This window comes from Gopherus flavomarginatus, chromosome 7 (genome assembly GCF_025201925.1).
Source record: "Gopherus flavomarginatus isolate rGopFla2 chromosome 7, rGopFla2.mat.asm, whole genome shotgun sequence".
Taxonomy (NCBI): Eukaryota; Metazoa; Chordata; order Testudines; family Testudinidae; genus Gopherus; species Gopherus flavomarginatus.
In genome coordinates this window covers 18772029-18799257 of record NC_066623.1, presented here as the reverse complement: position 1 = coordinate 18799257, position 27229 = coordinate 18772029, and the positions used below count along the sequence as shown (strand labels likewise).

At 48.6% G+C, this 27229-nt stretch overlaps 1 protein-coding gene across 4 annotated transcripts in view; it reads right to left on the bottom strand.

Annotated features, from left to right (window-relative positions):
- Window positions 1–8896, bottom strand: part of STK32A (serine/threonine kinase 32A) — a 92651-nt gene extending 83755 nt beyond the window's left edge. Inside the window, exons 1-3 of one of the 4 annotated variants that reach the window (XM_050962760.1) lie at window positions 8584–8896; window positions 8322–8405; window positions 2832–3006 (exon numbers count right to left, since the gene is read on the bottom strand). In XM_050962760.1, the coding sequence (XP_050818717.1) occupies window positions 2832–2883 (52 nt within the window). In that variant the 5' untranslated portion in view covers window positions 2884–3006; window positions 8322–8405; window positions 8584–8896. The remainder of the gene's footprint in view (window positions 1–2831; window positions 3007–8321; window positions 8406–8583) is intronic. The other 3 variants (XM_050962758.1, XM_050962759.1, XM_050962761.1) reach the window with 3 other exon arrangements.
- Window positions 8897–27229: the final 18333 nt, after the last annotated feature.

The following is a 27229-nucleotide window of genomic DNA, read 5'->3' as shown; positions in this document are numbered from 1 at the left end:
AGTAGCTTATATGATGTGCCACCTGTATTTTATGTATTGTATTTATGTATTGTATTCATGCAGCCATGTGGAAGCATATATGGTAGTTAATAAACAGACTCTCGCCGTGCATCAGGCAATAAGTTTATGGAGCAATATTTGAAAGATTGCATCTATAATCATGGCAGCACCAAGACAACTATCTCTCAGAGCTAATATTGTGATAATGCATGCTCATTATCATGGTTCTGTAATACCAACCCCGAGCTCTAGTTTCATGGTAACAACTAGTATGGTGGCCTGGAAGGGCAAAGTTATCAAGAACCTCCAACGATGATACTGGCTGACACCACTGAAGCAGCTTTCCCACCAAGCCCAAAGCAGGCAGGGAAACGCCCAGCCCTTAAGTTGTTTTCCCACCACCCTTAAATCCAGCACTCCTCATGTGACTGGGGTGATTGCCAACCCCCCAAGAAGCTCTCTTACCATTTCCAAAATCCAGCAGTTCTCACCCTCAGATCACCAGGGGATTCACCTGGCACTTCTCAAACCATTGGCTCCCCGGGGGAGGGTCACTCTTCAAACCCCGCCCTCAGGTGGGCATTATAAACCGTTTGGTAGTTGGGAAAGGCAAGTGAAGTAATAGCTGGTGTGTGCAGTCAGAAGGCATGAATGACCTTTGCTTAACCAGTAAATTTGGGTGATCAGCGATTACATAATAGCGACTCTTCTGTGGATCTCAGATTCACATTTCACTCGATGTTTTGTTCATGGTTAAACTTATCTATCCCATTGAAAATTGAGGTTATTGACAGCCTGATAATTAAAGAGCCTGAACTGGAGGAAGGTGGAAGAGAAGACCTTTCTTCCCAAAAGGCTGAGTCTCTTATATCCCTTATCAGAGGAAGTGGCCTTTGAGTGCTCTTGCTTGGGCCGCTTTGTAGCCACCTGCACCACCAAGGAGTTTGGCTGAGAGTGAGAAAAAAAGAACTGTTCCCCCTGGGATGGGACAAAGTAGCACTTCTTAGGCCTCTTAGGAGTGGAAGCACAAGAAGCAGGGGTGTGCCAGATGGCCTTTGCTAGAACCATGATGGCCTTGTTGATGGGGAAGGACACTCTGGGACGGGAGGGTTGCAGAATGTCTAGTAAGCTGTGCTGAGGCTCCCGAGTTTCCTCTAGCTGGATTTGTAGCTCTGCCACTACTGTGTGCATAAGCTCTTGGTATTTTTTAAAGTCATCCAGCAGAGACGGAGAAGATGGAGAGGCTGCCTCATCCAGTGACAATGATGAGATTAATCCTGGAACCACTGGAACTGTCAGATCCTCCTTCCTCCTCCAAATACTCCAATGGGGCTGGTTGCATACGGCCACGCAATGGTAAACAGAATTTGTGCACTGAGCCTGGGTGTCTGGGGTAGGGTTCCCATTATCCCCAATATACTGATATTGATAAAATAGCTCCACTAATAGAGGGGGGACCCCACAGCACAGGGTACCACCTGTGTCTATTTGGAGGTTGGAACCCTCATCTTCTTCTAGGGCTTCTGTCTGGGGCCACCTCTCCTCAGTGCCACAAAGAATCCTGTGGCACCTCTGACCAATCTGAAGCAAAGGCTGGATCCCTGATCACCAGCAGGATCAACAGTACTGAGGACTGTACTTCAAGGTTGGTGGGTGAAATGGGGGAATGATTCTGTTTCCTTGTGACAGACTCCTCATCTGGTGTAACAATATCCCAGAATATACATGGACCCAATATGATCTGTGAATGTGGATGGGGAGGGTAAATAAGTCTTCTGGGGAGATGTATGTCTCCAACTGTCCAGGAGTATGAAGACAGTCCACTGGTGGACCATGGCAGTCAGTTCCCCCTGGGACCATGTTGCTATTGTACAGCCTCAGTACCTGAAGTGAATGGAAGCACTAGGAGCTGTCTATCCTAAGTCTTCACCACCAGAGCCGGTTTTGGAACTGTTCAATACATACCCTTGTACACCTCCTTCTCTTGCTGAAAAGATTTAGTTGGGCCTAAGACCTTAGCACCCAGGTGCACTGGGTTTCCCGAGCCTGACAGGGTCAGGGAAGGATCCCTTCTTTTCAGGGCAATCTTAGGCATAGAAAACTTGTCCTTATGTCTATGAGAGTGCCTCTTTCTCTCCTCTGAAGCCATCTCTTTAGGCTTAACAGAATTAGCCTCCATTCCTGAGCTCATACTCAGAGGGTACTGCCTGCTTGTTGAGGCTAATGTATAGGGGAGGGTCCCCAGCCCAGATCTGACTGGGCTTCATTGCCTTATTCCGTGAAGTGTTTTCTGAGTCTCATTTCCTGACCCTCATGAGTTCTTGGGGGAGGAGACAGATGCTGCATTTGGCAGAAATGTGAGCATCACCCAGGCAGTAAAGACAGCACTGATGTTAGTCACTCACAGAAAAGGTGTGAGAGCAGGAAACACATTTTTTGAACCCCAGCATTTTCGGCATAATGCCAGATTTCTTGGGGGAAAAGTCCCTGGGCAGGGGAAAAAATGCTATCTATGCTATGCTATACTACAAAAACTACTAAAAAATTAACTCCATAGAATTCTTACAGGAATGACACAGCAAAACGGAGCTGAGTACACTGAAGATTCCAACCCAGACCATGCGGTGGTAAGAAAGAACTTGAGAGATGTCGGCCCGCACCACCCTTTATGCCCAGGGGTGGAAGCATAAGGAGAGCTGCAGTGCAGGTGCAGGACAACAGACACTGCTTGCAAGAAAGTGCAGTGCCTGGTGCACATGCATATCCCACATGTGGAATACACATGGGGACCATCTGTTCTTTTAAACAGAACAGTAAAAAAGTGCTCTTACCCTCTTCATTTTCATCGAAGACCGGTGGCTTGCTGGAGGTGTTTGCGCCCATGGTGAATTTTGCCCAAAGTTCTCTTGTGCAGTTACATCACCAGCCTGGGACACATGGCGCTGAAGTTACCATTAGCATCTAGCGCTCTCTCAGAAGATCTGTGGAACTTGTTATGTGCAGGCCCTGGGGAAAGAGAAAAGAAGCATCTCGTCATCATTGTCATAGAGGAAGGAACACTGCAAATTGGTCATCACACATTTGCCAGGCTGTTAACGTATGGTTTCAAAACCAAGTGAGTCTAAGAAAGGAGGAGAAGAACACCATTATTATTCTTAATCAGCAGCCCCTCACAACTAATCAAAATTAGGGCCCTATTGTGCTAAGCATTATACAAACCCAGAGGAGCAGACATCAAGGATCCAACTGTGCGTCCCTTATACTGCCGAGTTCTCACTCCCATGAGTAGTTCCATTGACTTCAGCTGGTCTTCTCACAAGGGTAGATGCTCATCACTATGAATGAGGGTTGCACAACTGGGCCTCAAACCAAAGGTAATCTTGCTTATAAACCTGAAGAAACATGTTTGTGCCATATGCCCCATGTACCTCAAATTTCCACTGACTACAGTAAGATTTGACAGTGCACTGGGAATGCAGGATCAGGCTCCTCAGTCTCTTTAACATGATATTATTCTAACTCTGCTGGCTGCGTATGTTACTATGCAAGGAAGGTAAGCTGTAACAGTGGGTTCTTACATATAAAAAATGTAAGATCCTTGCCTATATATAGAGTATCAGAGGGGTAGCCGTGTTAGTCTGGAGCTGTAAAAGCAGCAAAGAGTCCAGTGGCACCTTATAGACCAACAGACGTATTGGAGCATGAGCTTTCGTGGGTGAATACCCACTTCGTCAGATGCATATAGAGTGTTTATTGAAAATTCAGTCTAATAGCATGTTTGAAAGAGAATGAAATAAAGAACTTTAAGGCACAGGAAAGACTGGGTGGGGCTAAAAACAATTCCAGAATTAATCACTGTGCATTTTTAGGGCTGGGAGTAATGTGAGTAGGGAATCAGAATCTGGCCCTCAGTAAATTTGCTTCAGCCATGCCTCAGGTATTTGCTTCCCACATACCTTCATGCAATCAAGTTTTACTACATAAAAGTTCATGGGAACTGAACTTCAAAGTCACGCGTTTTAAGTTACCAGAGTGAGAAGACAAACTGGAAGTAATGACATTCTCAATTCAACCACAGGAAGAGAAATAAAACCATGTCACCTGTCTGACCAGTAGGGTGACCAGATCTCCCGATTTTTGGGTCTTTTTCTTATATAGGCTCCTATTACCCCCAACCCCTGTCCCGATTTGCTGTCTGGTCACCCTACTGACCAGTCCCAACTAACCAACACAGCTCAGACAGTAAATACTCATAGCTGTCTGTGATCAAGCCAGAGAGTTAAAAGAACCTTCTAAAATAATAAAATTCCTTCAATTAAAGAATAAATTAGAGGAAATTGCAAATCAGTTCATGGCAAATGATATACTCAGTTTAGGAATTACATAAGGTTACATATTTTCTTTACCAGTAATAAATCCACTGTAAAATTTGATTTTCAATTACAGTGGGCATGGATATCTATTACCGACTAATTATGAATGTCAAATAAATTTACCATGGGCATGGTCATCCATTACTGACTGTTTATGAATGCCAAAGAAATTATTCTTTCAACTTCCTTCACAGTAATATTTTACCTTATTCGTATTTATCTTTTGTAGCTCCAATTCCATTATGTCTGTTACCTAAGGGTCTTGAGTGTGCGGAAGGAGGTTACTAGAAGATGCTATCTTAATAAATAATACCACTTTAAATCTTCATAGAACCTCACACCCTGACCTCAACATTCTTTGCAAATATTAATTGTTCATCATAAATCTCTCTATGAGGTATGACAGGTAAGTTTTTTACAGATAGGGAAACAAAGGCACAGAGCATTTAGGTCATATGCCTAAAAATCACATAGCAAACTAGATGCAGGGCCAGGAACAAAACCCAGGAGCCCTGAGTCTCAGACCCTCTACTATAATTATTAGGAATGCAATTCATTATTCTTTTGGTAGCCAGAATTCCCACACCAGACAATGAAAGTTCCAGGGGTGATGGGATGGCCCACATTAAAAATGAGAGAACAGTGTACAGGTCCATCCATGGGTGGGAGGCTTCAACTTTACAGGGGAGGCTTTGCAGGCGATTCAGATTTTTCTGTGACCATTTAAGGGTAGAATGCAAACTAATTAAAAAAATGGGAACTACCCTCTGTAAGCAGAATTAACAGGTTGATTCAGCAAGCGACAGGATTTAAAATAAAAGTGGCAAAACTCTCTGTATTGCAACATAAAAAAGGAAGGATCATTAAAAACACAATACACAGAGGTCAAAGGAAAGATTATGGATATGAACCTGAAGTCCTTACTCACTCAAAACTTCCATGGTAGGCCAATGGGACTTGTATCTGAATAAGAACTGCTGGATCAGATGCTAAAATGGTTAACATTTTATTCATGTGGTCTTCTTTGGACAGATGAAAATCACTATGAAGTTAGAAAGGAAGTCATGTGGGAATAGAATGGGGGCGGAGGGAAACAGATGGGGCAGCAAAATGGATTGGTTGCAAACGCTGCTTAAAAAAAAAAAGATTAAGTTGGCCAAATGCCCACCGTAGAATGAAACGCATACAAGGCCAAATGGAAAGTGGAACTCTGGAAAATGTGACATCTTCATTATCAAGGGATCATGGCAGAAAACTGAGCAGAGCCAGACAGCGCTGTGGTGCAGGAGCAGACCCAACAAGGTGGGAAGAGGGTGCTGATCATATGCAGCTTGGAAAGTAGACTACAAAACAGAATGCTACAGCAAACAGGGAAAGAGAAACACAGAGGAGGTTTCTTTCCAAGACTGGCTTCATGAGTGGCGCTTGATTGTGGCAGAGCATCTTGTTTTATTCATCTTCAATCAATAAATATTTGATACACAGAAAGAAGGGCAACCAGCTCCTATGACCTTGATCCATGTGGTTTTTCTTCTCTGACTAAGCTTATGACTCCCTTCTGACTGAGAGTTCTCTCTCCCATAAACAAATATGCTAGCTCACCTCTCACCATCCCATCCTCTTTCCTGCACGCTTCCATTTTCCCTGCAGCTTCACACTCTAGTATCTTCTCACTAACTTTTGTTTTTGTTTCCAAAGCTTAGAAATGCAATAGCACAAACTCACAGCCAGCCTCAGACCCTGAGTCAGGAAAGGTTAATGCTAAGAATGTGCTGAAGTCCCTTTGAAGTCAAAAGTTAAGCACATGTTTAAGGCTCTCCCGACTTGAGAGCTGAATAAAATGGGCCCAAGCCACTCAGTTTGGTTTGGGATTTCTAACACTCTGAAGCTCGGGGTGGGAGATGTCAGTTCTAGGGGATGGACTCAGCTCATTCTATAGAAACTGGCAATTTGTGCAATTCAGACCTGGATTTGCAATTGGATTCCAACCCACTCCTCCCCTTTGTAGCAGGAGATTTGATTTGGGTTCATCTTTGACCTTAAAGCCAGATTCTCATAACCTTACTCATGTCAAAGAGTGCTTTACTCCATGAGTAATCTTACTGGCTTCCACAGGATGACTTGCCAAGAAAGGTACCATTTAATGTCAGTAAGGGTAACAAAATCTGGCTGTTAATAATACTTTTTCTAAAATACATTTTATTTCCCTTTCTGAAGTAAAATTATTACAGCATAGGACAAGCATTCATCACTGATCCTGTATTACTATAACCTAACCACCATCAGCAATTTAGGAGAGGCTGATCCTGTGAGGTGCTGAGTACCAGTAAGAGAGGCTCAGCATCCTCACTTCCCCATGATGTTAACAGGAGTTGAGAGCACTCAGTACCTAACAGGGGATGCCCGCACCATGCAGAATCAGGCCCACAATGCATCCCATCTCCAGAGCACTTTATAAGCTCAAGCTAATGGCAATTCATCTGAACTGCTACAATTGAGCTCTCGCTCAGAGCTCACTTTCACTAGCAAAGAGTGAGAAAGTTTGCTTTTTACAAAAGGCTAAAAATGATGCAAACTATTAAAAAAACCCTGAACCCCAAGTGCTCATTTCACAGGGCTGAAAACATCTCCAATAATAAAACAAATCAGAGCATGATTTCTGCTGCTGCCTTTAAACTGAACAGGCTGAGGACTCACTCCAGACCTTTAACATAACCCCAAGGGTAATTCTTTTCCAGCTACAGAACTTACTCTCTGAGCAAACAAGAACACATCAGAAGGATGCTTTGCTCTTACTACAGCAAAAGGCTGCAGTGAGGATAGGTACTTCACGTCTATTAATAAACTCAAAACACAGCCTGTACAACAGTATGTTGTGACAATGGCCATAAAACAGGATCCTATCATGGTGTCTTCAAATTATAGCAAAGTCAGCAGCAACTGTTAGGGTCGGTTGCCGTATCCTTTATGAGTCCTTGTTGTACTGGAGTTCACAGCTTTTTTATTTACATCTTGGCAATACCTCAACACAGGACCTATCCAGAGGGACACAGGTCATGGTTTCAGTTAAGCTGGCTTCAGAGAGGTTGTCTGGGGTAAAATGGGAGACTTGGCTATAATTTGTTTAAAATAAGCCATCCTGTGAGATGATAGTCCTTCTGCACTTTTTGATGTTTTCCTCTTTAAATTCGCCAAGCATCACTTAACGGTGAAAACTGGCCACTGGTCTTTCCCGAGAGCTAGTGCTATGTTAATACTTTAGGTTAGCATTAGCCTTCATAATGGAATCATTCACCGTTCCATTAACAGAATGGCAAAGGCTCCACTGACCATGCACCCTATGCCTTGTTAAGAGTAGCACTGGTCATCAGCAGGTTTATAGGGATGGGAAGCCCTCACTTAGATGGGGGGTGGGGGGATTGACATCAAAGCACCTGCAGGCTCAGTGTCCTGTCTCCTTTGTTTTCTTAAAGACCAGCTATTTTATCTGCAGCCATTAAAAGAAAAGGCACAGCTATTTAACAATTGCCTCAAGAGGTTTAATCTCACAGTGCAAGCAGCACATCCTTTACAATGGAGCCAGAGCCCCGCAGGATTAAGAACAGGTTTAGAGATGTATCTGAATAATAACAGTCACACTAGCTAGAACAGTCATTCACAAAAGGTTATAAACATACACATCCACCAGAACATAAGCCAACCACCGTGCATGAGGGTAGAAGAAAACTTCCCCAGGGGTACATTATCATTTAATTACCAAATAGGTTTGTTTTTTTTTACATGTTCCTCTGAAGCATCCGGTACTGGACACTACCACAGCAGGGATACAGGACTACATGGACCACTGACTACTCTAAATTTCTTCCCCAAAGAAATCACACAGTATTCTGAGCCCCCTTGCAAACACTTAGTCACAGAGAAGAAAGTTCAGAAGGGAACAGACTTTACTTTGAATCACCTTTGCTTCTGATCCTGAGCCGCTGTTCCTTTAGCATTCTTTCTTTGCAGCTTCCACGCTTTGAGACATCTGCCCTATTCCAGAAAGGGACTAAGTTATTGCCCGCAAAATGTAAACATTCAAAGCACTAGCCAACTATTACAGTCACCCCCCAGCCGGAGGACTTAAAATCATGCTGAGAGCAGATCAGTAAGGGGATGGTGCAGTTACTAGTCGGAGATCTTAGGGAGTCAAACAAAAGAAACCACCTACCTTGCGAGAGAAGAGAAAGCAGCAAAGAGACTGAAATAGTAGCCAGGAGTAGGGCAGCAACAACCTGAAGCTGCAGCTCAGGAAAAATAGCAGCTGTGGGCACTGCACTGCTATGCAGTTTGGATAGATGGGGGGAAGGGTTGGAGCCAAGTTTTCTTTCTGGGGAGTCTCGGTTTGAGGCAAGTGGACTTGGGATCAGAGAGGAAGAGCCAAGCCTATTGCAGGGAAGTTTCCTTTTGCAGATTGCAGGAGGAGCCTGCAGCAGTCACAAGAGGTGAAATACACCAGAGAGCAGGAGAGAAAGACATGCAAATACATGCACACACTGACACAAGGGAGGAAGTAAGGTGGGAGGGGGGAGAGTGGAATAAATGGGGAGTGTTATTAGTGAGTTAAGGCAAAGTGATAGCTCTAGGATGTGGCAAACCTCTGCAACTGTAGTTAATGCTGATGAGATTGGCACCGGTTCTCCAACTGCAGAAGCATTGAAGGCACATTGTGTCGCTTAAACACTTAACAAATCAGCAATTTTCAGAGATCCCATAGTAAAACATTTCACAGGTCAAGGGCAAAGACAATCTTTTCCTATCACTCTGCTACTTCTAGGCAGGGTTCCCCCACCCCCAGCTTGTGATGGAAACAGGACTGTCTTTGTCTGGAACAGTGCTTTAGAAAATTATTTTTTAGAAATATAAGTGAGGTTATACATTCTGCTACTGATTTAAAATCACATGAGGGGAGGGGCGGTCAGGATCAGTGACCTAGGCTGAATTCCCTGCCCCATGCACTCTTTACAAAACAGGCAATTGCCCCCTGCTTTCCTCTCTGCAGAAAGGGCTCTATCCTGCAAGGTGCTGAGCACCATAGGTTCAACCCAGCAAAGCTCTTAAACACATGCTTAACTTCAAGGATGTGGGTAATCCCCATTGCCTTCAATGGGATGATTTATAAATATAGAGTTAAGCAGATGCTTAACTGCTTTGCTGGATCACAGCCAAAGTGTTCAGCACCATGCAGGATAAAGCACAATTTACCCATCTTTTTCCTAACTGTCCAGCTAAACCCCTATGTTAAAGATTCCAGTCAAGAAGCAGACACACCATGGTGCTTCCAGTACTAATGAATACAAATAATAAATTGCTGCACTAATAATATAGTGCCTTCGCCTCACAGAAGAAGTGCTGAGTTGCCTTCCTTTCCATGTGTCTTTGAAGCGAGCTGAGAATGCCTGTCTGCTATGGCTGTTGTAATGTCTCCTAGGTACTTATATGGCCCTCATCATCCTGGTATCTGAGCATCTCACAACCTTTAATATATTTTCCTCACAACACCCCCACGAGGTAGGGCAGTGCTATTATCCCCATCTTACAAATGGGAACAGAGGCACAGAAAGGCACAGTGGCTTGCCCAAGGTCACACAGATATCTCTGGCAGAGCAGGGAATTAAACCCAGGTTTCTGGTTAATGCCCTAGCCATTGGCTTACCCTTCCTCTCAGGGGTCAGACTGCATGTGCTGATACAGTCTCAAATCCAACTCAATCCAAGAAAGCTCCACCCACTACTGACGCCAAAATGAGATCCCACTCACGGCACATGGTGCAGATTTTTTCACAACTGGAAGCATCATGCCTCCCCACTTTACACAACTGTGCAATGGGGGGAAAAGGAGTAAGAGACTGCACATGGGCAGGCCAAAACTGCAGCCCCCTGCACTCCTGTTACCACTTTGTCCCTTCTCCACTCACCAGGGGCAGCTCACCACCAACAGCGCAGGGAGAAAGGAACGGAAGGTGGAACTGTGAATCTACTCCCCTGCAAATTCTTACCCTAACTGTTGGCTTAGGCAGTTTGCAGAGATTCTTGAGGACAAGTTGCACTTAAACAACTTAAACCCCCATATATACCTTTCACAGGCTAGAAATTCCTCTAGCCGGGGTTCAATCCTTCTCCCCCAGTTCAATCCTTGTTTCTCAGGTGTTTCCAGGCGTTTCCTTTGGCTGGGAAGTCAGTGAAGAAACACAATGATGTCACTTCCCTGCCTTAAATAGCTTTTGCATATGGCGGGAACCCTCTGTCTCCAACTTTTTAGTTCCCACATTTTTCAGTGGAAAAACATTTGTATTCTATGATGGAGTCCAGTACCAGGTGACTTGGTCACATGTCTCTGTAGGGCCATAGAAGCTGTTTGTACTGTCCTCAGGAAGACTCCCTGGTGGGATATTAGCATCTTCTAAGACTTGTTCTCCCTAATGACCCTTTCCAGCCAACCACCTAGACTGATTATATTCTGTCTAGTGGGTGTTCCCCAGGTATAAACACATTTGTAATAGATGCATAGACAATATTCCTAACGTCAGATACCAAAATGATACATGCATACAAATAGGACAACTATATTCAGTGACTCATAACCTTTTCAATGATATCTTACATAAAATACATCATAGTTATGCCTTAATCGTATCATAATAATATTACTATGAAGAATAAGGGGCATCAGGATGGAGTCTTGTTTGTTCTCATAAATTCAAAATAAATAAATATTGATCCAGGTTTGTTCACTGCAGCTCTTGTGGTCTCGTAAAACAACATTAACCAACTATTAAAACAAGGCCACTGGCCAGGCCTGCAGCCAGAACACCAGAAAAGGCAGCTCTCCTCATATATTTCCACAATCCCATGCGACCTTTGCCAGCCCAGTCTATGTGGGCAGCAGGAACGTGTACCAGGTACAGCTCTGTTCACTAGGGAATAGGACTGTCATGGGCGGGCTGGCCCTTTCAGGCAAGCTGGGCTCGGCCTTGCCCATGACCTAGAAACTAACCCTCAGCCTCTTTCATGAGCTGATAACTAAGAGCTAATTAGTGACCCCAGCTGCGTGTAATGGGGCTTAATTAGAAACTGAACCCAATTAGTCATGCTCCCCACCAAGGGTGTGATTGATTAACTGCCTCCTGGCCGGAAGAGGTGGGTCTAGACTTTAAATAGAGCTGAGAAGCAAGCAGAGAGGAGACACTGAAGGGAGGGAAAAGCAGAGTGCCCCTCTGGGAAGAGACAGGCTGATACCCACAGGAAGCAGAGTAGGTTCCTGTGCGAGGAGCCAGGAGCTGGGACCTATGAGGGGAAGAAAAGCCCAGATGGGCCAGAAGAGCTGGCAGTTATGAGAAGCACTGCAGCAGGGTATCTATCAGTAAAGCTGTCAGAATCCCTGGGGAAGGGAGGCTGCAGAGGAATCCAGCTGGAGAAGGAACAGAGGATATTGGAGGAGTCTGAGGGACAGAAGCACTACTAGTTTGGAGTATTTGATTTTGGACTTGGCCGTGGAGCTGGACCTTTAGTTAACCCTAGAAGGGGACTGAACGGTGCATGACATGGCCAGAGGGCTGAGCCCCAGCAGACGTGGGAAGGGAGTTCAGAGAAGAGACCAGCAGAGCAGGTGGCTGTCAGAGAGAATATTGGAGGCCAAGTCCCCTGCAATGATGCGTCTGGGCACACAAGGGTGCCCCAGAGATAAGGATGCCTGTCTACAGGGATACCCTAGACTCATCCCATTGTGTTCAAAGGCTCCAAAGTAGAGGTAAAGTAAAATTTTGAAAACTACTTCAGGGTATGTCTAACCTGCAGCTGGGAGTGAGCCACCCAGCCCAGACAGACACACATCGGTGGGGCTTGAGCTAGCATGCTAAAAGTACCTGTGTAGATGCTGCAAGCCCAGGTTTTCTAGGAGACCAGGTGGGCTTAAGAGCCAGAGCGGCAGCCTGAGCGGCTATGTCTCAACCGCTATCTTCAGCATGCTAGCGTGAGCCCTGACCGCCCAAGTCTGTCTACCTGGGCTTGGAGGCGTGTTCCTGCTGCAGTGTAGACATACCCTAAGGGACTCAGGAGCCAAAACGTCCACATCACTTTTGAAATTTGGGACTTAGACACCTGAGTATTAGGTGCTCTTGGAAATCTTTCCCCCTGACTGAAACCGAGGGTCTCCTATTGCACAAAAACATTCATAAAATATGTATTCTTATTTCTTATTGGAAAAAAATGAAAATTCAAGTTTCTCTGAGGGGCTTTACCCCAAAGTAGTTAACTCGATGTACTAGACAATCCTATCTGGAGGAACACATCAGTTAGAACAGAACCCACGACTTTCAGCGCCAAAAGACTAGCCCCAGCACAGCAGAGGTCAAGCAATTACTTAACTCACTGTTACCATCAAGCACCCTCTGCTGACAGTGTGTCAGGGGTGTGGTGGGTTGGGTTTAAGGCATGGACAGGCCAGGGTAATGATCTGTATCCTCCATTATCCTCAGTGATCCTCCTATCCTACCCCACTCCCCCACCACACATTTGCCTAGCTTGGCTATTTGGCCAGGCAGTGGAGACAGGCTCTGGTCTTTTATGTGTAGCAGATAGTCAGAACTGACCCCTAATCCTGTCACAGCCTGGGCTCTGGTAAAGGAGCTGCTGATGGAAGAGGCCCCTCAGTAGGTGTTTTATAATGGCACTGCTACCCATACTGCCTCAGTCACAGTTCTGGCCCTGCCCAAAATCCCACTGACCTCGAAATATAAACCAAACGGTACTTGGAAAACGTGCCCAAAAAGTGGTAAGAAAATGCAGGCAGAAACAATAACATCTGACCCACAGTAACACCTACAGGCCCATCGTGCTTGCCACTGTGCCAATGACAGTCCCCGCCCCAAAGAGCTTACTGCCTCTATAGATAAAGCAAAGACATCAAGAAGTGAAGTGACTTGCTTAAGGCCCCGCAGCAGGTCAGTGGCAGAGCTGGGAATGGAACCCAGGTCCCCTAGAGCAGCAATGCCCATAGCCATTAGACCATGTTGCCTCTATTTAAAACTCCCTACAAAGAGGAAGCAATACTGTAAGGAAGGGAACAGTACTAATGAGAACACCAGCCACTAAACAGAAAATAGAGATTTGCTTTTAGGTTCTTACCTTATTTCAAAGAATTTAAAGGCAGGAGCGATGCTGAAGCCTTTCTGGAGATCTCTCGTGCCCCCTAGTGGAGACAAGGCAGTGATGGCAATGAAATAAATTTCAGAAAACTTTATTTTTAAAATAATTTCTCTGTCTTACTCCTGTATTTTGATCAGTTATTTAAAAACCAGATCAACATTGTATTCCACATGATCGCTTTCCTTCTCCCTGGAGGAAATGTTGGACACAAGGAGCAGAGTCCAGAGGGAAGAGAGAGCAAAAACAAGGTCTTGACCCCCGTGGTCATTAAAGATCTCATGACTCTTTTGCAACAGGTAGGGGTATTAACTTCAGTGTCTTGCTCAAATCAGGCAACTATCCCATGTCAAACCATCTCTGTAGATTCAGTGGGATACAGTATCCATCACCTCCTGCCCTAATTGCTTGCATAAGGGTTGATCCATGCTGTTAAACAGCTGGCACATTTAGCTGAAAGGTGGCTGTTATAATGATTAGCGAAATGAATCCTGCAGACCCTGTGTAGGGCTGAACATTCAGGATCATGCTGCTGCTACAGAGCAGTGGTTCTCAAACTAGGGCCGCCGCTTGTTCAGGGAAAGCCCCTGGCGGGCCAGGCCAGTTTGTTTACCTGCCACTTCGCAGGTTAGGCAGATCACGGCTCCCACAGGCTGCGGTTCACCGCTCCAGGCCAATGGAGAAAGGGTGGCCAGCACATCCCTCGGCTCACGCCACTTCCTGCAGCCCCCGTTGGCCTGGAGCGGCGAACTGCAGCCTGTGATGGGATGTTAGATAGGGTGAGATCTGAGTTACTACAAAGAATTATTTCCTGAGTGTCTGGCTGGTGAGTTTTGCCCACATGCTCAAGGGTTTAGCTGATCACCTTATTTGGAGTCGGGAAGGAATTTTCTTCCAGAGCAGATTGGCAGAGGCCCTGGGGGGTGGGAGTTCGCCTTCCTCTCCAGCATGGGACATGGGTCACTTGCTGGAGAATTCTCTGCACCTTGAAGTCTTTAAACTATGATTTGAGGACTTCAGTAGCTCTGACATAGGTTAGGGGTTTGTTACAGGAGTGGATGGGTGAGATTCTGTGGCCTGCGCTGTGCAGATCAGACTAGACCAGAAGTCGGCAACCTATGGCACGTGTGCCAAAGACGGCATGCTAGCCGATTTTTAATAGCACGCTGCTGCCTGCCGGAGTCCTGGCAGACAGCAGTGTGTCATTAAAAATCCTGCCCAGCCCATCCCACCCTCTCTTCTCCGCCCTCCACCCCCTCCCCCACAGGGGCAGGGGACAAGTGGCAGAAGCTTGGTCCTGCTGGCTCCCCTGCCTCTTCCCGTACTGTGCTGGGTTCCTGCCCCTCCTTCACCTCTCCGTCCCTCCTTCCCTGCCCGCTGATCAGCTGATGGCCCTTGCGAGGGAGGGGGTCGGGAAGGAGCAGAGTCAGCATGCTCACTGCCCCAAGCAGAGAAGAAGCGGGAGCAGAGCCTTGAGGAAGGGGGGTGGTGGAATGGGGGAATATCCCCTCCAGCCCCCTGCCCTGACCCCCACACACACCCCAGGCCTCTGCCCTAACCCCTCTTCACACACACCCAGCCCTCGGCCCTGAGCCCCACAGCCCTGCACCCCCCCAGGCCCCTGCCCTGAGCCCTGTACCCCCTCATACACACCCAGACCTCCGCCTGACTCCTTCATACCCCCCACAACCCCAGCCCTGACTCTGGCACCCCCACACATACCCAGCCCCCCCCACACTCCATACACCCCCCACATCCTGACTCTTGCACCCCCCACATCCCCACCCCCACCCTGAGTATCAAACAGGAGCTCCTGCACCCCCCTCCCACATTCCTACCTGCACCCCTCGCACCAAATGGGAGCTGCCCAAGTAAGTGCCCCACACTCAAACCTCCTGTCCCAACCCTGACCCCCTCCCTCATTCTAGCTCCTGGCCAGACCCTTCCCCCCCAGCTCTGTGCTCAGCACACTCCCACCCTCAGCTCAGTGCAGAGAGAGGAAGAGAATGGGCCAGAACCAGGGAGAAGGTAGGTACCCACTGTATGTGGGCAGGGCCGGGACCCCAGACCAGCAGCGGGCTGAGCGGGTCCGGCACCAGGGATCCTGGCTGGCAGGAGACAGCAGATGTAACCCCTGAGCGGCAGTGGGCTGAGCGGCTCAGCCCACTGACGGTCTGGGGTCCTGGCCGCTGGCCCTGCACAGCCCGCTGCCGGTATGGGGTTCTGGCTGTCAGACCCTTGCCAGCCGGGGTCCCTGCCGCAGGCCCAGCTCAGCCCGCTGCCGGCCTAGGTGAACAGAACCCCAAACCAGCAGCGGACTGAGCGGGCCGGCGGTGTAAGATCAACATTTTAATTTAATTTTAAATAAAGTTTCTTAAACATTTTGAAAACCTTGTTTATTTTACAATTCAACACTAGTTTAGTTATATAATATATAGACTAAGAGAGAGAGACCTTCTAAAAACATTAAAATGTATTACCAGCAGCCGAAACCTTAAATTAAAGTGAATAAATGAAGACTCGGCACACCGCTTCTGAAAGGTTGCCGACCCCTGGACAAGACCGTCCTAATGGTCCCTTCTGACCTTAAAGTCTATGATTTTCAGGACTGGGCCCAAAATTAAGTTGCTGTGTTTTAAAAAAATTAAAATGCTGTAAAACAAGACGATCCTGGAATTCCAGGTCTTGCAAGACTGAACCCATTTAGCACAATTGTTGGGTCATGGATGTTTAATGTGCTATTTCTTCCAAATACCTGGGATTTTTAAGCGTATTGCTGAAAACCTGCCAACCCTTCCTACTGCCCTAAAGGCCTGATTTTTCAGACATGCTCATCATTTTTAATTTCCAATGAAGCTGGAGTTTGGAATGCTCCCTAGCAGGGCCAGCTCCAGGTTTTTTGCTGCCCCGAGCAAAACTAAAACAAAACAAAAAAGGGGCTGGAGTGCCATGCTGCCCCTTGAAAAGTGCCACCTCAAGCATATGCTTGGGACGCTAGTGGCTAGAGCCGGCCCTGCTCCCCACCTCTGACATGAAGAGCATAGAGATAGATTTACCTAACCAATTTTAAGAACATTAACCTGTGTCTAGATGAGTCCTTCATTTAGCCCCTCTTAATGCTCCTCCCTGAGCAACAAAGAAAATGGTTACCCGCCTTCAAGTGGTTGTTCGTGACCATTCCAAGCAGGTGTGTGCGCGCCGCGTGCACGCCAGCCGGAAGATTTTCCCCTAGCAGCGTCCGTAGGGTCAGCCCTGGCGCCCCCTGGAGTGGCGCCATTACGGCGCCCTATAAAGGAGCCCGCCGACCCTCCAACCCCTCAGTTCCTTCTTGCCGGCACTCCGACAGAGGGGCAGGAGGGTGGGTATTGGAATGGACATGAACAACACATCTTGAAGAACAACAGTTACTAAAAGGTGGGTAACTGTTTTTTCTTCTTCGAGTGGTTGTTCATGTCCATTCCAAGCAGGTGACTCACAAGCCTGAACCTAGGTGGTGGGGTCGGAGTTCACTGCTGACTGGAGTGCTGCACGACCAAAGGCTGCATCATCCCTAGCTTGGTGCGTGATGGCACAGTGCGACATGAACGTGTGGACAGAGGACCACGTGGCCACTCTACAAATCTCCTGAGTCGGGACCTGAGCCAGAAATGCCGCAGAGGAGGCCTGCGCCCTAGTGGAGTGGGCCGTGACCAGAGGGACAGGGGTCCTAGCTATGCGGTAGCATTCCCGGATGCAGGTCGCGATCCATGAAGAGATTCGCTGAGAGGAGACTGGGAGCCCTTTCATCCTATCCGCCACCGCGATGAAGAGCTGAGTCGAGCGTCTGAACGGCTTGGTACGCTCGATGTAAAAGGCTAAGGCCCTGCGGACATCCAGGGAATGTAACCTCCACTCCTCACTGGAAGAGCATTGTTTCGGGTAAAACACCAGGAGAAAGATATCTTGTCCCATGTGGAACGGAGAGACGACCTTGGGGAGGAAGGCCAGGTGAGGTCTAAGTTGGACCTTGTCCTTATAAAAGATAGTGTACAGGGGCTCGGATGTTAACGCCCTGAGTTCCGACACCCTCCTGGCCGAGGTGATCGCCACAAGGAAGGCGTCTTATACGACAAGTACAACAGGGAGCACGAAGCCAGGGGCTCAAAGGGAGGTCCTGAGAGGGCAGAGAGGACCAGATTCAGGTCCCAGGTGGGAGCTGGCTGACAAACATGTGGAAATAGCCTGTCCATACCCTTGAGGAAACGCCCGACCAGTGGGTTTGCAAAGACCGAGGTACCCCCCTCTCCCGGATGGAAAGTCGAGATGGGCACCAAGTGAACACGAATCGAGAAGAGGGACAGGCTCAGTTGTCTGAGGTGGAGCAAATAGTCTAGGATAATAGGGATTGGGACCCCCAGAGGATTGTGACCTCGCTGACCCAACCATATGGAGAAGCGCGTCCATTTGGCCAGGTAGGTGGCCCTGGTTGACGGTTTCCTACTACTGAGCAGCACTTGTCTGACCAGCTGGGAACACCGCATCTCCACCGGCTTCAGCCATGGAGGCATCTAGGCTGTGAAGTGGAGAGATTCCAGGTTCGGGCGGCGGAGGGAGCCCTGGTCCTGCATGATCAGGTCCGGAAGCAGGGGCAGCATCAGGGGCGACTGAACGGACATGTGCAGGAGTGACAAGTACCAATGTTGGCGCGGCCACGCCGGAGCTATCAGGATTACCCGTGCGTGGTCCCTGCGGATCTTCAAAATCACCCTGTGTATCAGGGGGATTGGAGGAAAGGCGTAGAGCAGACCGACCCCCCAAGACTGGCGGAAGGCGTCCGACAGAGACCCTGGACTGCGGCCCAGGAGGGAGCAGAACCATCGGCACTTCTTGTTTTCCCTCGAGGCGAACAGGTCTAACCGGGGAAAGCCCCGGAGCTGGAAGATTGAGCGTATCACGTCCCGTCGGAGGGACCGCTCGTGAACCCGGAACGAGCGGCTGAGGGTATCCGCCAGACCATTCTGCTCCCCCGGAAGATAGAACGCTGTCAGGTGGGTAGCACTGTGGATGCAGAAATCCCACAACGTGAGGGCTTCCCTGCACAGGGGAGAGGGGCATGCACCCCACTATTTGTTGATATAAAAGACTGCCAATGTGTTGTCCGAGAGGACTGAAACACATCTGCCCGCCAGGTGGGACCGGAAGGTCAGACAAGCCAGGTGAACCACTCTCAGCTCTCTGACACTGATATGCAACTCAAGGTCCTCCAGCGACCACAAACCCTGCGTCCTGAGATTCCCCAGGTGCACTCCCCAACCCCGATCCGAGGCATCCGTTACCAGAGAGAGGGAGGGTCGAGGGGCGGCGAAGGGGACACCCCTGTACACTTTCTGCAGGTTAAGCCACCACCGTAGCGAGCTCAGCACCCAGTGAGGAATGGACACCACTGAGTCCAAGGGGTCCCTGGCCAGGCAGTATATTGTTGCTAACTAGGACTATAGTGGGCAAAGCCGGAGTCTGGCATGATTTACCACATAGGTGCACGCCGCCATGTGACCCAACAGCCGGAGGCAGGTCTGCGCCGTGGTAATCGGGGCACGTTGCAGACCAAGGATGAGCTCAGAAATCGCATGGAACCTGGATTCCGGAAGGAACGCTCTGGCGTGGGTGGAGTCCAGAACTGCCCCTATGAACTCTATTCGTTGCGTAGGAGACAGGGTGGACTTCGCTTAGTTCAGGAGAAGGCCGAGATTGAGAAAGGTTCTCCTGATGAACAACACCTGAGCCTCCACCTGCTCCTTGGTGTGGCCCTTTATGAGCCAATCGTCCAGGTAGGGGAATACCTGGATGCCCCGCCTGTGCAGGAAGGCCGCCACAACTGTCATGCACTTCGTGAAGACCCTTGGAGCAGCTGACAAGCCAAACGAGAGCACCGTGAACTGCAGATGGGTGTCAGCCACGACGAACCTGAGGTACCAACGGTGTCGGGGAATTATGGCGATGTGGAAATATGTCATTTAAGTCGAGGGCTTCATACCAATCTCCTGGATCCAGGGAGGGAATGGCCCTTGCTCCTGAGCTCTCAAGGGATTTCGTCCACCGCCCCTGCCTCCATGAGGGACTTCACTTCTTGAATTAGAAATTGCTTGTGAGATGGGTCCCTGAAGAGGGACGGGGAGGGGGGCTGGTGGGGCGGGAGGGAAGAAAACTGGATAGAATATCCCCTCTCTACCATGCGGAGCATCCAGCTGTCCGACGTGATTTGGGACTAGGCACGGCAGAAGGGGGACAGACATGACCCAAAGGTAGGGGTAGAAGGATCCAGAGTCTCGATAGGTAGGTCACCCTCGACCGTACCATCAAACAGGGGGCCTGGGCCCTGATGACAGCCTCGATTGACCGGATGCCTGGCCGGAGGGGTGGCACTGGTGACGCCTCCTGCCATTTCTGCCCCGCCTGCACCCTAGCTCATGGTGAGTCTGAGGCTGGTAGGGGCATGGGGCCACCTGCGGCCTAAACTGCCTGCGCTGGGTCGCAGGGGTATGCAAGCCCAGCAAGCGAAGTGTGGCCCTCGAGTCCTTTAGGCTATGGAGACGCTTGTCCGTTTTTTCAGAAAACAGCATCTGCCCCTCGAAGGGGAGGTCCTCAATGGTCTGCTGGACCTCATAGGGAAGGCCTGAGACCTGGAGCTAGGCTCCCCGCCTCATGACCAGGCCTGTGGCCAGGGTGCGCGACGCTGAGTCCGCCGCATCTAGGGCCACCTGGAGAGAGGCTCGGGAGATCAGTTTCCCCTCATCCACCAGGGCCAAAAACTCTGACTTCGAGTCCTGGGGAAGGAGCTCCGTAAACTTCGACATGGCTGAACATGTGTTATGACCATATCGGCTTACGATCGCCTGTTGGATGGAAATACGGAGTTGTAGGTCTGCCGTAGAGTATACCTTTCTACCAAAGAGGTTGAGTCTTTTGGCGTCCCTGCTCTTTGATGTTGACCCCTGAAATCCTTGAGGCTCCCTTTGGTTGACTGCGTCCACCACCAGGGAGTCCGGGGGGTGGTGAGTGTACAAGTGTTCGTGCCCCTTAGAGGGGATGAAATAACGTCGCTCCGTTCTCTTGGCAGTAGGGGCCAGTGAGGCTGGCGTCTGCCATAAGGTGCGGGACGTATCCGCTATGGTCTTGATTAACGGAAGAGCCACCCTGGATAGCCCTGAGGGAGCCAGGATGTCTACTACCGGATCCGCGTCCACTTTGATTTCCTCAGCCTGGATTGCGACGCTCTGAGCTGCTCGCCAGAGCAGTTGTTGGAGGATCCGAGCATCGTCCAGGGCCGGTGCCACAGTCATGCCCGAGACCGCTTTGTCCGGGGAAGAAGACGAGGAAATTACTTGGATCGGCCCTTCCTCAGGTGCATGTAGCCCTTTGGGGTTCTGCGGCACATGGTACTGTGGCTGCAGGGCCAGTTCCGATTCTAAATGTGGCACCGCGACCGGTACCGGGGTCGCCAGTGAGCAGCGTGGCGTATCGGGCGGTGCCTGTTGAGCCTGAACTGTAGTCCCTGCCGGTGCCGCTGCCTGGCTAGGAGGTGCTGAACTTGAATATGGCACACCCCTGCCCGGAAATGGTGCCAGTGGAGGAGGCAACTGCGTCAGGGCCACCGACACCAAAGAGACTGAGGCCGACCTTGATCGAGGACCAAATGCCTGGCCTACTGACTGGTGGTAGGCCCAGGGGGTCCAAAACAGCCACTGTGAGGGCGGATGCCATTGCTGCTGCCACTGTGGGTAAAGCTGATGTCTCACCCCAGAAACCAATCTCCTGCTCCGTGACCAGCTGAAGCGGTAGGAGTCTGCCTCTGAGACTGAAGTCTCTGAGTACGAGGACCTGGGGGGGGGGGCAGCACCCGGTGCCGTTGGAGAGCGGTGCTGAGGCGGCGGGGAGCCTCTTATCTGGTCCGGTGCCGCCATAGCGGCACGGTGCGGGGAGGGAGGCGACAGTATGGCCGGCATGCCCCTCGATTGTACTGGGGGACGGGCCACGGTAGGCAACTCCCTACTACAGTGCGGGGAGGCTAGTGCCGGGAGTCCCATCAAGACTGAGGCCACCTCTAATGCCTCCGGTGTTGAGAGGAGGCGCAAGTCTCCACTGAGGTCCAGGGATCTAGGCCAGTCCTGACTCAACCGCCCTCTCTGCGGTGCGGGAGTCGATGGAGCAGCCGAGGGCTGTAGCCCAGCCTGTCCGCTTCCACCCGCGGACGGCATCAGCCTCTGAGGGTCCTGGTGGGGTGACCGTTCCCTCACCGGCTTCCTCTTCTTAGTGGGCATCGGAAACGGTGAGCGGTGCCGCACTGAGACCAACTTCCTATGACTCGACTGCGTTTGGTGCCGGGTTTTAGATGACTTGGGCTGGGCCCTAAGTCCTGATGCCGGTGCCGGGGCGCTCCGCACCGAGGAAGACGTGCTGGGCACCGCATCGGCCGGTTCTGGGTCCAAGCGTGGCCGCACAGCAGCCTCCATCAGGAGGACTCTAAGTCTTTGAGCTCTGTCTTTGAGAGTTCTTGGGCGGAAGCCCCTGCAGATAGAGCACCGGTCCTTTTGGTGGCCCTCTCCGAGGCACCTCAAACAAGCAGAGTGCGGGTCACACTTGGGCATGAATTTCCCGCAGTCTTTGCAGAGTTTAAACCCAGGGGACCCGGGTATGCCCCAACGGGCGACGAAAACGTGTGGGGGGGGACTCCCCAACTACCAAGAACTATATACAAATGACCTAGGTAAACTAACTATATACTAACTATATACATAGACTATACACAAGGCTAGGACACTGCTAACTTGCTACGCAAGAGAAGTTCCAGCTAGCCGTCACTGACGGTAAGAAGGAACTGAGGGGGTGGAGGGTCGGCGGGCCCCTTTATAGGGCGCCGTAGTGGCGCCACTCCAGCAGGTGCCAGGGCCAATCGTACGGACGCTGCTAGGGGAAAATCTTCCGGCTGGCGTGCACGCGGCGTGCACACACCTGCTTGGAATGGACATGAACAACCACTCGAAGAAGCAGAGGTGCCATCTTCCTGAGTTCCTGAGGGGTGCTTGTCACGCCCCCTCTGCTGTAGGCCCCACCCCCACCTCACCCCTTCCACCAAGATTCCACTTCCAACCCTTCCTGCCCTCCTCCTGCCCCTCCTGCCACCTCTTCCTGCCCCAGCTCTTCTCCCCTCCCCCTAGCACCTCTGGCACACCACTGAACAGCTGATTGTGATGGGCAGAAGGGCTGTGGGGGAAGGGGGGAGCTGATCCTTGGGGCTGGCAGTGGGTGCTGAGAACCCACTATTTTTTCTCATGGGTGCTCCAACCCCGGAGCACCCCCAGAGTCGGCACCTATGAACAAAGGTCCTATCCTATGTTGCTTTTTTTATTCTTCCACTCCTGGAGATCTCATCCCGTCTCCTTTCAGAAATTGCCAATGCTATTCTCTCACTGGCCACATGGGGTCAATGTTGTCCAAAGCTATACTTATCACTGGGGCTAACCCTGTGCTGCCTGAAGAATAAGACAAGATCCAGGAGTTGATTCTAATGCTCCCCGACTCCCAGCCACACCTCTCCTCAACACACACCTGGTGTCTCAATCAAGTAGTAGTATTGTCACATAGCGTGGTGACTGATCACTCCAATGTCTGCTACTTGTGTTTTAAACCTACCAGGATGGGCCATCTCCAAACTCTTTTTCTTTGCTGGTCCCACAGAGCTCAACTTTGGTGAGCTTCAGACAGCAGCAGATCTGCTTGCAAATGCCTCTGATTGATCCTCATGGGTATGTTATTCCACAGCAGGGAGCGGGGTCCCTCAGTGGGTCAATCCTCAGCTGGTGTAACTCCACTGATTCCAATGGAGATATATCCATTTAATCCAGCCCAGCATTTTGGAAAAAAAAAAAAGTTTATCTGCTGCTGAATGATCTGGGCTATTAGATGCTCATTTGTTAATAAACAATGCAGAAAAAACAATGGGATAATCTATTCTCTCTCTGAAGAACCCTCAAAGTCACAAGACATGAGATTTGTTTAAAAACTGAATCATGAAGGAAGTTTCCCTCTCTGAGGCCATGGCTACACTGGCGCTTTACAGCGCTGCAACTTTCTCACTCAGGGGTGTGAAAAAAACACCCCCCCGAGCGCTGCAAGATACAGCGCTGTAAAGCGTCAGTGTAAACAGTGCCGCAGTGCTGGGAGCGCGGCTCCCAGCGCTGCAAGCTAAACCCCATGAGGATGTGGAGTACATGCAGCGCTGGGAGAGCTCTCTCTCAGCGCTGGTGCTGCAACTACACTCACACTTCAAAGCGCTGCCGCGGCAGTCATAAACTGATAGCTAAGGGTTAATGTCTCTTTCACTTGTAAAGGGTTAACAAACAGTGACCTGCAACACCTGACCAGAGGACCAATCAGGAGACAAGATACTTTAAAATCTCGGTGGAGGGAAGCCTTTGTTTGTTTTTTTGGGTTTTGCGTTGTTCTCTCTGGGATCTGAGAGTGACTGGACGTACTACAGGCTCTAATTTTCTATTCAAGTAGTAAGTGCAAGTAGAAAGGCAGTTTAGTCTTTTTAATTGGTTTTCTTTATTTGCAAATGTGTATCTAGCTGATAGAGTTCTAATGTGTATTTGGCTGAAAGTATTTTAAATTGTATTTCTGCTGGAGGAGGCTTTTTCTCCAGTTTCTATAAGCTGATAGACCCTGTAACTTTTACCATCTAAATTACAGAGACACCTTTTACTTTTTCTTTCTTTTTATTAAAAGGTTTGCTTTTTAAGACCTGTTTGATTTTTTTCCCCTTTGTTGAGGCTCAAGGGAATTGAGTCTGTACTTAACAGGGAAGGAGAAGGGAGGGGAGAAGGGTGGAATCCCTTTGTTTTAGATTCACGGAGCTTGAATCTGTCTCTCTCTCCAGGATAACCCAGGGAGGGGGAGAGAAGAGGGGGGGAGCCAACCTGATTTCTCTGTGTTGTGATTCAAGGAGTTTGAATCACGGTGATCTCCTAGGGTAACCCAGGGAGGGAAAGCCTAGGAGAGGCACTGGTGAGGGAAAGACTTTACTTTCCTTGTGTTAAGATCCAAGGGGTCTGGGTCTTGGGGGTCCCCAGGGAAGGTTTTTGGGGGACCAGAGTTTATCAGGCACTCCAAGTCCTGATTGGTGGCAGCTTATCAGATCTAACTTGGTAATTAAGCTTAGGGGAATTCATGCTGGTACCCCAATTTTTTGGACTCTAAGGTTCAGATTGGGGATAGAATACTATGACAGCAGCGCTTTGAAGTTTCGAGTGTAGCCATACCCTGAGACTACAGGGCTGAGTTTGAAAAGATATAACGGAGTCATTGTCTTCAGCAGATCATGTGAAATGCTGCCAATGTCAAAAACAAACACTCCAATCTTTGGTCTGAATAAAAGCTTTTCAAGCTTTTGGCAGTGAGTTTCACTGACCATGGCTGTTTTGAATATAAACAATTTTAAATTGTGGTTGGTTGGTTGATTTTTCGTTGTGATTATTACAATACATTTATACCAAATTGTTAAAAAAGGGCACAATTCTGTGACTTGATTCCTACTGAAGCCAATAGGGCTTGGGAGCTGAGGCCATCTTGTGGGATTGAGCTTTGTCAGAAACAAAAATATAAGAGCAGCCATACTGGGTCCATCTAGCCCAGTATCCTGTCTTCCGATAGTGACCAGTGCCAGGTGCCCCAGAGGGAATGAACAGAACAGGTAATCATCAAGTGATCCATCCCCTGTCGCCCATTCCCAGCTTCTGGCAAACAGAGGCTAGGGACACCATCCCTGCCCATCCTGGCTAATACCCATTGATGGACCTATCCTCCAAGAACTTATCTTTTTTTAACCCTGTTATAGTATTGGCCTTCACAACATCCTCTGGCAAAGAGTTCCACAGACTGACTATGCGCTGTGTGAAAAAATACTCGTTTTTTTCAAACCTGTTGCCTATTCATTTCTGAAAAAAAAACACTGAGCTTTGAAACCCTGGCTGCAGTGAACTCACTGCAAGTTTTGCTTGCCTCTGACAACAAAAGGGCCAAGATTTCACCAAAAATGTCTCATTTTCCAGGCTGCCAGTCTGCTGTGTTCACAGACTTGATCCAGGGCCCAGTCTTGCAGATCCTACTCATGTAAATAAAGCTCTGCACAAATGAAGTCCTGTATTAACTTTCATGAAGAAACCAGAGGCTCAGGGGACAAGACGACTTTTACACTTTTAGCCTCTAGGAAACCTACCATATTCCTACTTTCCTTTCACCATTTATACAGCTCAATCTGTACCCTTTGAAAAACTATGCAGATTTCTTTTCTGGGTACTTAAATAGAGAATGAAAGACTAGAAAAGAGGCACTTAAGCATTCCCACTGACATGAAAAAGACATTGCTTTAGTGCTGAACCAACTCCTGCTGACTGTAGCATGGATCTTAGGCCTCTAGTTAGATAGTACTCTGCACAGATCTATTTTTGCACATAAATGTCCCCTTTAAGATGGGAAAGCTGCACTTTCAAAATGAATAATCATCCGAATGCTTTTCCTCGAAACAGCATGGAACAGACTCCCATGCTGGCCTATATTTCTGATTGGACTTTTTTTTTTAAAAAAAGATCCATTTTCCACAAAGTTTTATGCATCTCACCTTCCATTACAGTTTAGGAATTTTCCTTTTGATTTCACTCAGGATATTCCATTGTTCAGTGTCCTCAATGCACGCAAATGTAACATCTCTACTGTCCAGGAATTCTAGCAGAAAACTCTTCACTTGTTTTTGGAAGCCTTGGCAGAAAGAGGTAGATGCTCCCCTACTCTTCTTCTTCCATACTTGACTCTTTATGCATTATACATGCAAGGTGTTCTCAGAAGTATATATATAGATGCTATCGAAGTAGCGCTAATGGGTTGAGTGACATTTTGTCAGTGCTATGGATACCAATGAGCTGATAATATGGATTTAGGCTTGTTTGGACTTTTCAGTTAATTAATGTTTGAGAGGTGGAAACTGTAGATGTCCAACGATGCACAGTCATATTAACTTGGTCATGCTCTGTGGTTCAGATCAGCAAAATATTAAATAGGTAATTATACAACAGAACACCGAGATCCCTTAGGAAAATATCCTTACGTAAGCATGAGGTTTTGTCCTCGGTATCACCTTGTTTCTATGATAATGGTCAGAATATCCTTGAATCTGACCATTGTGCTCACTTTCCTACTATTATATTAATCAATTTCAGTCTCTCTGCTGCTTTGGCTCGATGGTTTTGTCAGTCTCTGTTACTTATGCAGAGTGGGGCTGATTCTCCTCTCACGCTGCTGGTAGTCAGAAGTAATTCCGCTAATATCATCAGAATTACAGCTGCATAAAACTGGTGCGGGAGGGGAACTGGCACCAGTGTATTTAAAACAGTCTTGAAGCCCTCAGTCAGGAAAAAACTTCCACTCATATCAATGAGTTCTTCCTGATTAAGGGACTTCAGCTTTTGACCCATACTGCATAAATAATACAAGGGCTCAAATTCTGCTCAGAACCATGTTCATCATTGAGTTAAAGGTTTGTAACTGATAGAAGAATTTGGTTCACAAATACTAAGTACTGTGCCACTGACCAAGTGTGTTTAATGCTGAGGACCAGGTCCTTAGCTGTGTAAACTGGAGAAG